Consider the following 16,778-nt stretch of genomic DNA (forward strand, 5'->3'; position numbering starts at 1 on the left):
AAAGAGTGGACATTAATGACATTACTGTGCATTCTTACCCAGCAACTAGAACATATTTTCCATCTGGTTGATCCTTTAACCTTTCCAGCAGGGACAAACGTACTTTGGCTTTCGTTTGGCCATACATCTCAAGTTCATCTGCAAGCAATCCTATCTCCTTGGCAAGTACATCAACAGCTTTTGGACTCTGTGCTCGGGAAATCTCAATATCACTGGAAAAGAAAACAAATAGGAGCCAGGAGATTTCTCTCAGCTTAGGTGGTCGACGAGAGAGCACAAAACAACAGCAAATACTCCAACAATGGGGTTATTGTAATCGGTTTTTCAATCCTCTCTCACATTTTATTAACCAAGCCTAAATATTAGCTAACACCTAATATAACATTGAAAATCATGTGGAGTGTTTGTTAATTGTTACAATTTCACAGAGTTCTCTTGTTTAATCAGATTCCAATTATTATGTAATGCTTTCACATCAAGCTAGAGATGCATCTACTGGATGCACCAGCATGTCCCACCGGAATGGATGTTTCTGGTTTTGTTTTTCTTCTGCTCCCTCCCAGTGTATTTCAGCACATACACTTTACTGAAAAGCGCATACATTCCTTGGCCAACAGATAGAAACACATTAGCTAAACCTGATGCTTGTATATGTAGCGCCTTTCATCAGAGGGTACTGTCAAGCAAGCTAAGCCTTGCTACTCCCCCAAGAGGGCACCAAAGGAAACAAGGCATTTGAACATCAACTCCCGCACTTCTAAAACACAGCTAAATTGAAAATGGCCACATAGCAGGAGTTTAACGCACGGGACTCAGGCCCCAAGTCCAGTGAGCTTATAAATAATTTTGAGCAAGGTCCGAGTGGCAGCTGAGGCAAGAGAAGAAGCATGAGGCAAGCACACACAGTAGGTCGCCATAGGGGAGGTGCTGGGGGACCCTATTGTATCTGCAATTCCAGACCTAGACCACCTAGGGTCTTTGGATTTAATATTCCTTCATGAATTGTTCTTCTGTTAGCTTGACATAATTGCCCCTTATGTCCACATAAGTATTTAGCAGCTGTAAGCTCCTGTGGCAGTAAAGTCCAGGGCCCAGCGCACATGATGTGAGGAGTTGTCTCCTTTGGCTTTGAATTGCTCACATCACCACAAAAGCAAGTTAAAAAATTACCAAGAGATTAATTACTTGCAGCTTAACCAGGCTAAATTCCTTCCTGCAGTCTCAGATGATTACAGTGTTTTTAAGATAGAATCTGGCAATGGCATCAAAGCTAATGTCCTGAACTTTCAAACAGTCTGAAAGGCCTCAGAAATCCACAGATGAGCACAAAACTAATGCCAGATCTCAACTCTTATGTGTGGACTTCAGCTGCTCCGCCCACCAGCAAATCATCAGTTTGTGCCAACTAACTGCTTGCAATTCTTTGAGGATATCCTAAACTGGGACCATTATTCAATCTTTATTCTCAGGTATCCCACTTGTACACCCTGCCAGAACTTCGTGAACCCAGAAATTACCCATCCAATGACATAATCCTGCTCTACAGGACAAAAAGTTACTTGATCACAGCACTCAGTGCTTGGGTTGCAGACCATTTCATTGCATATACTAACCTGGAATCTGCTTGCTTTCAAGGACACGCTAAGCACATCCTCTCGCACAGAAGGATATACCTTTGGCTTTCTTATGCATTACTTCAAACACAACTAGTCATAAAAATGCATCGAGAACACAAGACGGAGCGGCTTACAAACATCACATGACTAAGAATATTTAGTTTTCATTCAGAACTCTATGAAAACAGCTTGAGTTTCAGGAAAATACTGTCAAGTTGATGATAGTGCGGTCCCTCAAAGATTTAAGCAAGAAAAGTCTGTGGGGTGACAATTACCCTAGTATAGCAACTGATGTATTTGGCAAGGGGAAAAGGGTGTAGACTAGTATGACAGGAAGTTAATCTGCCTTTTTTTCTCCTACTAAATATATCAGCCTCTTTACTAAAACACAGAAGCTATTATTCCAAATCTCAGGCCAGACTATCACGACTCTCTGCAGGAATCTCAGCCCTTCCTATTTCCCTCATCTCTTGAGCCACAAACGCCTCTCCCTCAGAGTTCTGGAAGAAACAATGCGGCTTCTGCCATCCTGCAAGTACCACTACCGGCAACAACTGGAAGAAGCAAAACTAACAAAGCTGCTTGCTTTTGAATTAAAAGGTAAAGAATTTCTAGATAAATACAATTAGAAATATTTTTAGACCCAAAATTGGCAGTGGATGGTAACAGTTCTCTGATTGTAAAACCATCGCTGTCATCATTTTCCCACCTGAAACTCCCTCGAGGCAACTAGACTTTTAACAACTTAGAAACCCTTTAACAACAGATTGCATACATGCAATAAGGTAAATAAAAGGCATAATTTCACAACGAATTGCTATTTATACCTTAACTAGTACGGGGGCTAAACAACACGTACAAAATGTGCTTACGTCTCATCTATTACTTCTGGTAAAACTATTTTCAAAAACACAGGAAATAAAAGATTTTATTATAACTAGCATTTAGAAGTCTGCATTTGTAGCTACCTCTTTTGGTCTGACAATATATTCTCTATATTGGAAATACCAGAATTATTCAGTAAGTTGTTACTCAATATTACTGGAAATATGCAACAGTGCTTCCTCTGCATGAATGAGAATTGTTAAGGAGGGAGTCCACAACTGACAATTTTAAGTCATAATTTACAATAATTTACGGGAAAACTTTAAAGATGGGGGAAGGCTCTACATCTACACAGACTGCGTGCTGAAATTTTCTTTTTACTGAATATTTTTAAGAAAATCTTCCATCCCATTTCCAGTATCTTTGGAAATACTTCAGTTAACACCCAGATCTCACAGAAATCAAAAAGCAGATGTTCCTACTTTTAGTGCTTAGGCAGTTTTGCCTCATTTTCAATGAAAACTCCATCTGTTTCCACACAAGGCGGTATATTACTGTAAGATTACATTTTATTGCAGGATACTTTCCATCTGATGAGTTACTTTATATTTAAAAGAAAAAAAAGACATGAAGCTATGGAATTATCAACTACATGAAAAATCAATTACTGCTTATATACCATTATATATTAATTACGTAAATACTTAGGTACTAAACACATGATGTCATAGAGAGGGTTGGGAATAATTTGTTGAGAGTTTTTTCACCATCGCATTCATGATGTCACATACTTTAATCTATCTTTTAACTGTATTATTTAAGAATAGATTTTTCAGGCTGCAATTTTACATGCTGCCCAGGAAAAGCTCAGGCATTTCTTCCCCCTTGTGCCCCCGGGTACAATAGAAAACCCATTCTTTTGGCATCTGTTTTAAATCATAATTGTGTCCATTCCCATTAAAATGCTCTAAGAGACAGTGAAAACTGAATCAAAATGCTTAGAAAAGAAAACATCTTGTTACAGCTCTCTAAAACCACAGCAGTGGGATTCAGAATTACAGAATCAGAGTGGCTGAGGTTGGAATGGGCCTCTAGAGGTCATCCGGTCCAAATCCCCTGCTCATGCAGGGCCACCCAGAGCCAGCTAGTTGCCCAGGACTGTGTCCAAATGGTTTTGAATATCTTCAAGGATGGAGACTCCACAACCTCCCTGAACAACCTGTGCCAGCGCTTGAGTCACCCTCACACTCCCTGATGTTCAGAGGGAACCTCCTGTGTCTGAGCTTGTACCCGCTGCCTCTGACCCTGTCACTGGGCACCACTTCTCCAGGATAAGCATGGGATAAGCTCTCTCTGCCTTTCCTCCTGTGCAAGTGTACCACCTCACTTCAAGTCCTTGGTTCCTCTCTCTGTCACCAAACACAATCAACACACTGCAAAACAGTTTAGCACAGCGAAGAGCTCCGGCTGCTCTAAATGTCAGAGATGTCAGCAACCATGCCCAGGCAGACCTAAATCCCTGCGGCCCAGACATGGGCCTTGGGAGGTGAAAGACAGAAACTGATTTAAAAGATTCTGGCTACGAGAATAAATATGCTTCCTGCTTTTCACATCTACACAGGATAAAGGTCTAACGCAGAAGGAAGTACTTTTACTGAGGGAAGAAAACAAATACAAGATCGAATGCCACTGAAACCACTGGCCTTAACTAGATCCATAAACACTTTGCCACGTTAGAGTTTAGTAATTAGGAACTTCTTGTATTTTGTATTTCTGTTGACATTACACAAGGCTTCGTCTCTCTCCCTCAGAGAAACCTTCCAGCTTTAGGTCTTTATTAAATAAAGCTTGGCTCCAAAGCACATCATAAAAGTAAAAACTGATAGGAAACAGGAGGACATGGTCACAACAAGGCATACAACACACCAGCACAACACGTAGTCCACATGAGCAGATTAAAAATTAATTAAGCATGGACCATTTTTAGGTTCACTGTCTCACATTTAACACTTGCCTACTCTTATTTTTTTTAATTTTAAAAAAGCACTCATTACCTGGGCACTGGGGAGAGAGGCTGCAGTTTCAAGCAGCGGAGGTCCCACTTCCTGTACTGCTGGGACTGGATCCATCGCTCTGTGTTTTTCACCATGTTCTGTTTTTAAACAGGAAAACAGTGCACACCAGCTGCATCATAAATGCTGAACACCCAATTTCAAATGATCTCAAGGGTACATTGAAATAACTTCTATGGCAAAGGCTAACAAAAAAACAAACTTAAAAATCTTTCCATTTCATGGTTTTAGGACAAAAGCAAAACAACTGCACTATTACTGTCCTACTGCTCGTCCACAGTTCAAAAAGAATCAAGACCATTAACATGTAAGAAAAGACTTTAATTAGGGACTTGGAGATTTTATTCTGGTAAAATGGAATATTACTATTCTCTCACACCTTAAAAAATAATGGAAGATATTAATTGTTCACTGACTCATGTGGCTTCCACATAAAACACCAAACTTTTGGACCCTCCACCCATCGCACAATAAAAATGTGTGCAGATAAAATTAACCTTCACTGTCTTACCAGAATAAGTAATGTCAGTCTCGTGATACAAGTGCTTCTGCCAAGCTTTACTGTAATCATCAGAATTATTAAATGTTTGATTTTTAATTTACATTTCTCTGAGTAATCTAACAATCATGATTCACCCTCACTGACTGATTAAGAGTGGCTATTAAAACGGAAGGCAGGTTAAGATGTTCAAAAGAGCAAAATAAAAATTAAAATCTGAACTGTAGAAGCAATTTCTGTAACTTACAAAGAGAGTCACAAATTTACAATGTTTAAAGTTACACTAACCTGCATTCGCATTGCTACTGCAAGAGATCCAACAACATTTTCTGCAGCATTGTTATTCTGCTCACCATAGTTGCGTTTCTCTGTAAAACAGAAGCATAGCACTGAAAAATGACAAAGTTTTCTTGAGTGGAAGCATGGGTATTTGAAAGGTATGTCCAAACAAAAATTTTCTGAATGTTGATTTGAAATTTAACAATGTCACTGACAAAATTATATGTGGCTTCTTTGATACTTCAAATGAAATAACCCAGGAGGATAGATATAATGTGAAAATCAGAGAGCAACTGTATGCTCTGAAGCACATTACACAGACACATGCATATGATGAAGCATACACATACCTGAAAAAGAAAACAAGGAAACACAGAGATTAACTCCAGGAGCCACATATTGGACATGTTTTGGACAGCAACAAAAAAATGCCAGACAGCTGTGAGAATTGGAAAAGCTATACACTGGAAAAGCTATACATTCTTAAACAGAACATCTAAATGAGCATGGTAAAGATTGTCGTCTTTTCCACACACCGATTACAGTGAGAGAGCAATTAAACAATCACAGAATACTATACAGGATTATTATCCAACAGGATTTTTAAATTGGAATCAGATTATACAATTTTTTTTGAGCAGCAGAAGTTATCCTCATCGATGTGACATTAAAAATGGATATTCTGGAAGAGTCTAAATAATTCACAGTGACTCCAGCTTTAGCTACAGTTATAATTGCTTCTAGTGGCAATATAGCATATAATGATGATACATTAGCTACCCTAACTACACATACTGTCATTTCCCTGTAACTCTTCTTTTAGCTTGTTCTTCTGTTGTTGCTTATTGACTTTTATCTAGACACAATTTCTCAAAAATTCACATCCTAGTCTCTGTGGGCATATCAAAGCCCTAGTCACATTCTGAAGGGCGTAGACATAACTGTAATAAAAAAATAACTGTTCACTGACAGCTTTAACCTTTCCACCCCAGGGGAACTGAAGTGCAAACCCTGACCTGGTCAATCTCCCGCTCTACTCATCCAATCTGTACCGATCATAAAATGCTCATGTTGCCTTGCACAGTTACCCTTCCTGGCAAGGGTCCCAGTGGTGGCAGTGCACAGAAACCTCAGGCTGGAGCCAAAGGGGCAGGCAGAGGCATGCAGAGGAGCCAGCACACCACCCCACCCTCCCCCCATCCAGCTCCAGCCCACTCTCTCATACTCATCACCAAAAGAGCAAGTGACCCTTTCTGCAGACATCCTCAGCCTCATTCTGTCTATTTTCTAATCCTTTCTCAAACTTACTTGCCAGCAAGCATCTATATATCAGTGACAAAGCTAACCAAGCAGAAGGTGACAGTCATGACACTAAACTCCAATTAAGAAAGTGGCTGAAAAGTCCTTCTACTTGCATTAACACTTGCCATTTAAAAATAAAATAAAATTAATCTTCTGGAGATGCTCAGTTTTAAATTCAGACAGAAGAGTTTTACTGGAACAGTCTATCACAGTCGTAAGTTGACTGTTGTTGCTTTGAGACCAGGCTGGGAATGCTGCCAAAGAGACAAATGAAGTAGGAAGAATGAAGTTTAAAATCCCCTTTCAGACAGCTGTGCTTTACAGAAACATTCTGACTTTTTGACTTTTTATGTTATTTGGCTTAGTACGACTTTACTTTATCGGGGCAGAGCTAGCATGTGTGTAAATACGTATCAGAGTTAGACATTTCCCTTCAATAAACTACTTCTCTCAGGCTGCCTATGCTACATACTCACCCCACAAATAACTAACCAGCCTTTTACAGGGGTGAAGGTGAAGCTAGAGGTGCAAGTCATGCACGCTTGAGCTAGCAAGACAATCACAGGATTGCAACAGCTCTCTTAGGATAAATTTTCCAGATGGAAGCCGGAATAGTACACTCTGCTTTGGATTATGGCCCGATCAGCTGAACTGCAGACATTGTGCTCCCTCCTCTGACTCACCCTAACACAGGTCCATCCATCTATTAGTACCCTATTGTGCAGATGGCTCAGAGTTGCTGTCACGCACTACCTGTCTGCTTAGGCAGCTTAGAATAGAGAAGAGGTGGGGAAATGGTTGACTTTCCCACTAACGTACTTAAACTATAGGCGCTTCAGCTTTGAAGTGATCCCAAAGGACTTGGACATTAAATCCCAAATGATTTTGGCATCCTTACATTTTGATCAGACTTGATTTTAATTTCTACACATTTAAGATATATTTTCCCGCAAAACACTACCAGCTCTCACTGGATTCCAAAATCATTGGTGCAGAAGAATAAGATGTTGCACTACTAGAAATTATATAACCTTTTACAATTGTGGTAATTTAAAAGTCTTTGATCATATTAAAAAAATACTTGAAAAATAACTCTATCACTTTGGAGCAAGCATTTTTAACTCTAGTCTCCTGGCTCACATCATTACAGCTGCCCAAATCAGCTGTATCCTTGCACATTTTGAGTGTTAGACTACACGTACACCTACATAAGATAGAAATGCGGCCACCATCTAGCAAGAAAAAAAGTTATTTCATGGCCATTGTTGCTTTCAGGCTTCATTTAGCTCCTGTGACCCCACAGATGTTAAGTCGGACATTTCTAAAGCAAGAAAAAACCCAGAACAATTTCCAAGCATCTCGGCCGGATTCCATCACATACTGAAAGTGAAGAGTTGTAAGACTCCGTTGTTTCTCCAAGGTCACAACTGCTCCACAATAGGCTCTTAATAAGTATCCTGCAATTAAACTAAGTGCATTCTTCCTGTCAAACAGACACCTGTGTTTTGTGTCCCTCTCTATTAAGTCTTGAGGTCAGCACATTTTAAAGCTGCTAAAATGCATTTCTGCTATTCTTTCAGAGTTTCTCCAAGATTCCAACAATCTCAAAAGCATAACCATAAAGACAGATGGACATTTGGTAGATAAGTTCTAGTTAAATTATCCTTCTAAAAATCTCACGCTGCCTTTCTAAAGAAATGCTGTAGTTAACACATCCCACCGCTACAGCTTCAAAAATGCAAAGAAATCTAGATGCTTATGCCACACCCTACATTTCCTGCCTTAAGAATCAATATTGCTGTGATATGTGAACACGACTCAAATGCTTTAATGCAGTTTTCCTAACAGCACTCTTTCAGAGAAGGGAAACACTAGTATTGCCTATAGTTCTTATGGAGCTTCTAAGGCATGAAGATACTTCAGTCTCAAGACACGTCACGCAGTTATACTGTGTAACTTTGAGGTCTGAAGACCCAAATTCCCTCTGCAATGGAAGGAAAGAAGCAGGTATCTGAAAGTGGGACGTGCACTTGGCTGCACACAGAGCCAGGAGAGTTCAGTCATCAGTGGTGGCCACTCAGACTGCACGGACTGGCTTACCCCCATCCTGCTTTCATAGACCTGCACCTCTGCCTGAAGTATGACACCTAAGAGGTTTTTGCTTAGAAGGATTAAAATAAGGAGAGGTCTTTCCTTTTCATTTATTTACTTATAGGTGTGACTGCTGGACCACCAGTCCTGCTCTTCTCTGCCACTTTCTCCTTTCCCCCATTTCTCCTTCATACAAGAGTACATTATACTACTAGGTTGGGTACCCACCGAAAACACCTATGCTCCAACCCCTGCCCCACAGTCACTTAAAATTTATATTCAATGATCCCTATGCAAAATAAATGGGCATTAAAGGCGCAAGGAGTCCTCTAACCACTAGACTAGGAAAAAGTAAACATGAATTATTTTGGGACAACTTGTGCGGCATCAGAAAGTAATAAGGCTTGGTACCCAGGCCTGAGATCCTTATCAGGATCAGAGCACTGTTCTGGGAGGTGGAAGACAAATGCCCAAATGCCTTCAGACAACTGAGTGAATAATAACCCAGATTTCCCACACCCACAATGTGCGTTCAAGTCAAAAGGGTAACAGAAAGACAGGGAAAGGAATATCTTGCTAAGGCTTTGGGAATAGCAGCTGCTTTATTTTGAGCCTAATCTTTCATTAGCCCTGCTTAATTTGTCCTTAGGGAACATCACTAGTTTAAGAACCATACAATTAGCCTTCCTTGGCCTTATGCCCATTTCCCCAGTTTTATATCAATAGCTGTCAATAAGCACACTTGTTTCAGATTTAGAAAAACAAATTAACCAATCACACTACCCATGTACTTCCTTATTTTCCTATTAATTTGCAGCATAATCTCATCTGGACACTGAACAGTCAAATTCATATACATACAAATGATCTAGAAAATACGTAGAGATCTTCACAGGACTTTAACAAATTTTACAGGAAATGCAGTTCCAGCAGTAGAATAGAGTAACTTCTAAGAAGCTTTTTTAGTTTTATTCCTAATAGAATTCTGTGGCATTTTTCAACTGAGAAATTAATGAACATATATTCCCTCCCCAACCAGCCTGGGCAGGAGGAGGGAAGAGCATCCAAACTCTTTTTGTAGGAGTAATTAGTGCAGGAGACATTCTGCCTCTTGTTAGCTACACGTATTTCTCTACTGCCTCCTGCACAATTCTTTGCACATAGCTTCACAGCATTTTGCAGATGGTATTTTTGCCCCTCTTCTCTTTTTCCCATGTTTCAGGTGAGTCCACAGAAGTCACAGGATAACATCATCATGGCTTGGCTTCGTGAACGAAGATCTGGGAAGGGCTTTTCCCACGCTCACTACAAGCGATGAGGGCACCCCTCGGGTCTGCGCAGTGGATTTTTTAGGTGAGGCGCAGCGTGCGCGGAACTGGCTCCACCCTTTACACCTGAGGTTCATCTGCCAGGGCCTAGCGAGCTTGGACAGTGACAGCAAAGTCTTCGGGTCATAGGTTTGGTTAGAGTGTCCTTCTCTGAGATGATGGATGCCTTACAAGGCTAAACGAGCTCCATCTGCCCGGGTTTGGAGTCAGAGCTGTCCTTCTCCTAGGATGGCTGCCCGAAGGCTAGTGAGCCCATCCTGCCCGTGGACACACTTTGTCTGACCCTTCAGTTGAGACCTGTCTGTCTTGGAAGACCCCACCGGAGGCACATGCCACCACCAGCACAGCTCTCAACCTCACAAGGGCACGCAAGCTCCTTCCCCGTGGCAAGGGGGTGCCCGTGAAAGAGTCGCTGCTCTGCCTCCAGACATCACAGACCCGGGCACAGGGCAGCCAGGGCCTGCCAAGAACAGCAGTCCCACACACTGTGCGAAACAGCACTAAATAACAGCTCATCTGATGACCTGAAAGTCTTCACTGCGAATTCTTTGAATCCATAGGATCATCACTTATTTAAAAATCACGGTACAAAGAATCTGTTCTAGTCTTTATTCCCTCACCTGACATACTTCTCCCATTTATACATCAGAGACACATGTATACATCCCCCTGTACGCAAACATCCACTTTTAAAGGCCGTCTCCTAAAGCCATAGCTTTTAACCACGCTGCTTTGTCACCAACATGCCATATATATCTCAAAAGACTTGAAAGTACCTCACTTTCAAGAACTGTTATCTTTTACACCTCTTACCTGATAGCAAATCATGAGAACAACTAATAATGGTGGTTCCAGGCTTGATCCAGCTCACAGGAACATCGTCAGGTTTTGTGCTGCCAACTACCACCACATCCGCATGATGAAGCTAGAGAGAGCCCGAAACATCCCCCAGAAACAAAAGCAGCATTTAATGTTAGAAATACATTCTTGAATATGCATCTTACAATATTTAGACTTACACAGCAAAAGTCTTTTGAGCAAAATATTTGCAGACAACAACAACAAAAATAATCCAAATTGATGGCTTGATTCTTAGCCCATATGAAATTTAAGAACACAAGCATTTAAAATGAAGTCAGGTAAATAACCTGTGAAATCAGGCAAGTGGGGTCAGAGTCAGCACCAATAATATTTAATGGGGATTATATACTTTCAAAGAAAAAGCCCTATCACTGTCCAAAGTCCTGTCCAACAAGATAACTTGGAGAGACTTAAGAAAGAAAAGGGCTGAATGACAGTAAATAGGTAATTATAAAGAGTACAGTCAGATTATGCAACAGTAGAAAATCAGGCCAGCTGTCAGGAATGCAAGATGACCTGATCTGCAAACATCAATGCCTTTGAACAATACCAATTAAAGCTTTTTTTTTTTTTTTTAATTCAGTTCATGTTCGCTAATCAGCACTCTGATTTATTTCAGCCTGACAGACACTGGAGCAAAAACGGTTACTACAAAAAATTCTTATAATCAAAGACATAAGTGTCTTCCTTTCCTCCCTCCTCTGAAAGAAGGCCCTGTACCAGTTACTGGAATCACCATGAGGTAAGGGACAGCACCAGAGGCAGATGTGTAAAGATCCACTAAAAAAGCAAAATATGGGCACAGCATTACCTCAAGCCTGAAAGTAAAAATTATTTAAGAGATACAGTGATTTGGGGAATATTTTGAAAAATGTAAATTAATACCAAGTGTCACAAAACTCAGTGAACCTCTCCATGAACTGATTTGTGACTGACAAGCACTCCAGCTTCTTTTTTGGCCAAAAGTGCTCAGATGCAACCCTGCCCAACACTCCTGCCAAGAAAGAACAGCTACAAATCCTGTCAGGATAGCAGGGTTTTGGCACGGCGACACACTGAGGAGGCAAGAAGAGCATAACTGCGGCGGAAAAGGCAGAAAGCTAAAAACCCTCCATCTTCTCAGAGGACACAAGGATGGCCGAAACCTCCTTAGAGATCCACATACGGAAACAAAGCCAAAAGTGTGGGAGACATTCTACTTGCTTGACAAATGACTAATGCAACGGGCTGATCCAGGCTTCAGCTGGAAGTCCCACGACACTCCTGTGATTGCCTGCAAATGTACAGTCTCAACAGTCATTCATCCTCATCCAAACTGCTTACGCTCCTGCGTCTGGTGCATATCTCAACTTATACGCCTCTCCTAGAAGGCCACACAGGTCATAATGCTTGACTAGCAACAGGTCAAATCATACTGAGGAATCTGCAAGCAAATCTGGATAAAAAGATGCTGCAATGACTTGTGTACCGGGAATACTATGCTGAAGACACACTTTCCCCCGCAAAAGGAGGCAGTCTTTGCTGTAACACTCAACACCAAAGAAAAACAGTGATTACTTTCAGTTACATGAACCCTGCCTTTTCTTTTGTAAGAAAAAAAATTACTGATATTCTACTTATAATTCACATACTAAGCATCAGGTATGTCTTCTCACGCATAGCCTCTGGGACAAGGACAAAGGACTTTGCACAGCGCTTATCATCGTGAAACTATGAACCAGTTCAGAGCTGTTTGCAACAAGTAATAACTTTGACAAATGTTCAGCCAACATACTTATGACATAATTGATCCAATGTAACTATAATGCCAGAAAACCACTGACCTGACCAAATATTCATCTCTATGACTACCGATCACAATGTCCAAGAATGTTCTGAACAGCTGAATAAAATCATTTTTGTAGCCAACGTTTACACTAGTTTGAACGGCTAACATCGCACATACCCACAAATGTATCAGAAAACCAGCTGAACCTTTCATGTCATCGCCCTGCCCCACCTCCCCCATAAAAAAAGTTGTATCACATTGCAGTGAACAGTCGTCCTACAGGTCGAACACACACTGACCTCAGAGCCTTCCCCACTATGATTGTCTTTCCTTATTTCACAAAGAAAGTAAATGGGAAGAGAAAAACAAAAAAAGGTACAGATACAATTGTAACTCTCTTGCTATAAGCAAGAATTTTATGTGCAACTATTGAAAAAGTTCCTGAATGTGAATCACAAACACTAGATAGAAATTTTTTTTCTTGTGACTATTATAAAAAAAAAAAGTCGATGTCCAGCAATTTGTTTGACTGAAAGAGTGAGACCACTGAGAGCAAAATAGTTGTTTGCAGAATTTGGAATGTCTTTGGAAAAGATTTCTGTGATCTCCATCAGGGCATTTTGGTTTCACACACAAGAAGTTGTGCGCATGCCACCAAAGCTTTTTTCCCTTTCTTGCCATAACCTACTCTTTTGACTGCCTGTAAATGAGTAAAGCAAGCAGCAAGGCTTAGGAGGCTTATCTTCTACATCAGAAACAAATCACAGACGTTAGAAAAGATGACATCCAACCTCCTTAGCAAACGCACCACACAGTCCCTGGACAGAGGACACATCTGACAGGAAACACATGCTACAGGCAGCCACAGCCAGAAGGTTGGGAAGATACCCATGAGAGGGAATGTGTGGCCGCGGGACGACCGATGGCCAGGTGTTCCCTGGACAGCAAGGCTGCATCTCACCAGGCAGGCTAGAGGAAGGAATGACAGTCATCATGCCAAACCATCCTTAATCTAGTAAGCAACAGGCTAGCACTCCAGTGGTGTCCTGTCTTCTTCATCAGCAAAAATTTTTTCAGTTGGGAAGAACTGTGCCTACAAATAATCTGAAACCTTACCTCATAACAAAACATAACTCTCTCCACCAAGACTTAAGTAGAAGCAGATTAAGAAGCACCACCCATTCCCAAGACAGAACACCAAATGCTAAAACAATACAGACTTTCCAGGCAAGTATTCAGTGATAACGGTACAAAGTAGCTGTATATTCCAGATAGCTGAAAACCCATTTTGCAATGAAGCCTGCATAAAACTTTCCCCATAGTTAAAACTGACTGCTAAAAAAGCCATTTTTAAATACATGATCAAAGAAAAAAACCTCAAAATTAATATTTGGAATGTAAAAGCCCTCAATTTCCTGGGTATCAAGTTTGGCCAGCTAAATTTAAAGAGATGGGATGAGAAACAGGAACTCGATTCAAAGTTTTTTCACAACTCTTCTTATGGAAAAAAAAAAAATTACACATCAGGTTACAGATCAGATTCCACTTCAATCACAGCAATTCTAATTAATTTCTGAAATATTGAAACTTTTTTAATGTCAGTGACTAGTTTCAGGCACTTTTTCCACCCAGGCATATTCTCCTTATGTGGTTTCTTCCATCTCTACCTTGGGAAGTTCAAGGTTTGCTAATTGGCAGCTTGGCAGGACAACCTGACGAGACGCTGACAGACGCTCTCCTGGCACATCAGCCTGACTACACTTGCCCTACACAGTGCATGTGAAAATAGGTCCACAACTCTACTGCAGGCTCAAGCCTACTGCTATGATGCACACTTTAGCAACTGTTCTTCTAGCTCCCAGAGAGATAAATTCAGAATTGCAAGGATCAGAAATGATGCACATAACATGCTGAAGCAGAAATACTTTTGCGTACAGCACTGTCATTAGAAACTCTCACACAGCCTCCCTCATCGGTTCTCTTACAGGATCTGTATACCTGGTCTCACATTCTTTCATGTTTACTTACATGCTTACAATAAAAAATATATTTTTCTGCCAGTACCAAGACTCTTGGTCTTACCAAGACAGCAAAAACAGGGCAGTAAACGACATAACAGTCTGAAGCTTAAGTACTGGCTCTAAAATGCAGACTGTGGCCAAAAGAGGTTCTTATCCAACCTGCAAAGGAACCTCCCATTCATGTACTCCAGCCGAACCACTCTCCTACTTCTCAATCAGGCTTTTACAAACAAGTTTTCCATTCCTAATCATACCTAGGTAGACCAATTTTCAGTTCTTTCACAACAAAACTGTAGGATAGCAGCTCTCTTAAGAGGCATGATGCGGTTCACATACAAACTACATTTAAGACAACGGGCTGACATTGCAACTGACTGAATTTAGACGACTGAAATGAAATTCCATTTTCTCATAGGTACGAAATATTATCCTTGTCTTGGTAAGAAAATCACCTCTATTTTTCAATATGAATCTATTTGATAACATCCTTTCAATCTAGAAAGCCTAATTCTAACACAACAATGGATTAAGCACGTCAGTTCACATTTTTCACCCGTAACACTGAACTGACTTTTGGGTAGTCCCATTTTCAAATGACAAGTGAGATGTTCCTGAAGAGTTACCTACGCAAAGCTTAACAGAATGATAACATCTATTTCCACCAAGATGCTCAAGTCTTCTACCTCTTACTTCACAATTTCTTTCACATCCAACATAACAATGCAAAAAGAACAGCGTTTCTTCATGGCAACTACACACAGTTGTGCCAGAACCTTCAGAAATACACCGCTTACTTTCATTTGTGATTTTATTGGAAATCCCAGGAAGCTCAAGAGTATTGAGGGACATGGCTCAGCTGTGCCATGATGATTGTTTTTAATAACTAAAGTCAAGCAAACCCAAAACGGAACAAAAAAACATTGGTAGTCTGTTCACCTTAACAAAATATGAAGCAGGGAGGGAAAAGAACATGCAAAGTGTGCCCATTATTCATGTAGGTCAAAGCAAGGAAATTAAAATGTACCATCACTTATTTTATTCCCTTTCCCTGCCATAGGACAGAGAAGACTTACTTAATTTAAAGGAGCACACTATGTCAGATGGTGGACGGTATTATGGTGTTTGTGGGTAGAGCTACCTCTACATTGTTACACTCTTCCTAAGGTGGACTAAAGCATACCTTCCTCTTGATCATTTTACAAATATTTTTCCAAAAGTACATGAGTAAAAGAAGCAATAACAAGTCCATAGTAATACAAAACCTGATCGAAAAAAAAAAGTACAATCTTAGTATTGTGTGTCTCATTTAAATTGATAAAATTTCTAAAGAAAGCACTTCTTGTTATGCTATCCGTCAAAAAGAAGAACAAATCAGCACAGCTAGGCTAAGGTAACACAGTACCCATTTAAGAAAGGCATTACATCATTAAGTCTGGGAGCGCTGCTTGAGCGCAGATGTTCCCGTCCAATGGATTTAAGACAAATAAAGTACATCTATCCTTAAAATCAATTTTTCCTTTCCTGGAATATATTGCAAAGCAAATGCATCCCAATTAAAAGTTGATACTCTTCATAAGCTGATCCCTCACGTCTTAAGTGAAGTTATGCTACCATAGGTTATACTCCCAAACAACAGCACGCAGACTGCAACTGTAGAGGCATCACATTCAGAAGAAGGAAAAAGTGTACAGCCATGTCTAAAATTGGTGTATTGCGCAGTAAAACCAAAACTTACAAAATGAAAAACATACAAAATTAATTCTTCCAAGTCTTGGAAATACCTCAACATCAACTGACATGTTTTCTTGCTTTAAATTAAAATTTAAAAAAAAAATTCAAGAGGAGAAACCCTGCGAGCCTTTAAACTGGTTTTACTTAATCAGCATTTCAAACAACCAAGAGAAAAAGAACTCATATCATCAGCTATAATCATATTATCTAAAAGACTGTGTTTCAGATACAAGTTGCCACAAGACAGCAGTGCCTCACTGTCCAGTAGGAAATCTGTGCTCAGTTTCTAACTCTGCAGCTTCTGGGAATATTAAACAGGACAGTTGTCCCCGAAGGCAGTAGATTTTATCTAGGAGCTAGTGTTAACTCTAACAGAATTACATCC

General features: G+C 40.3%; 1 protein-coding gene across 1 annotated transcript in view; it reads right to left on the reverse strand.

Moving 5' to 3' along the window:
* Window positions 1-16,778, reverse strand: part of LOC104498294 (monofunctional C1-tetrahydrofolate synthase, mitochondrial-like) — a gene marked incomplete at both ends in the record, with an annotated part of 64,426 nt that overhangs the window by 36,682 nt on the left and 10,966 nt on the right. Inside the window, 4 exons of the mRNA XM_010141650.1 lie at window positions 39-212; window positions 4,496-4,593; window positions 5,301-5,380; window positions 10,826-10,937. Coding sequence (XP_010139952.1) covers window positions 39-212; window positions 4,496-4,593; window positions 5,301-5,380; window positions 10,826-10,937 — 464 coding nt within the window. The remainder of the gene's footprint in view (window positions 1-38; window positions 213-4,495; window positions 4,594-5,300; window positions 5,381-10,825; window positions 10,938-16,778) is intronic.

The sequence above is a fragment of the Buceros rhinoceros genome, unplaced genomic scaffold, assembly GCF_000710305.1.
Source record: "Buceros rhinoceros silvestris isolate BGI_N320 unplaced genomic scaffold, ASM71030v1 scaffold31508, whole genome shotgun sequence".
NCBI classification, from domain to species: Eukaryota; Metazoa; Chordata; class Aves; order Bucerotiformes; family Bucerotidae; genus Buceros; species Buceros rhinoceros.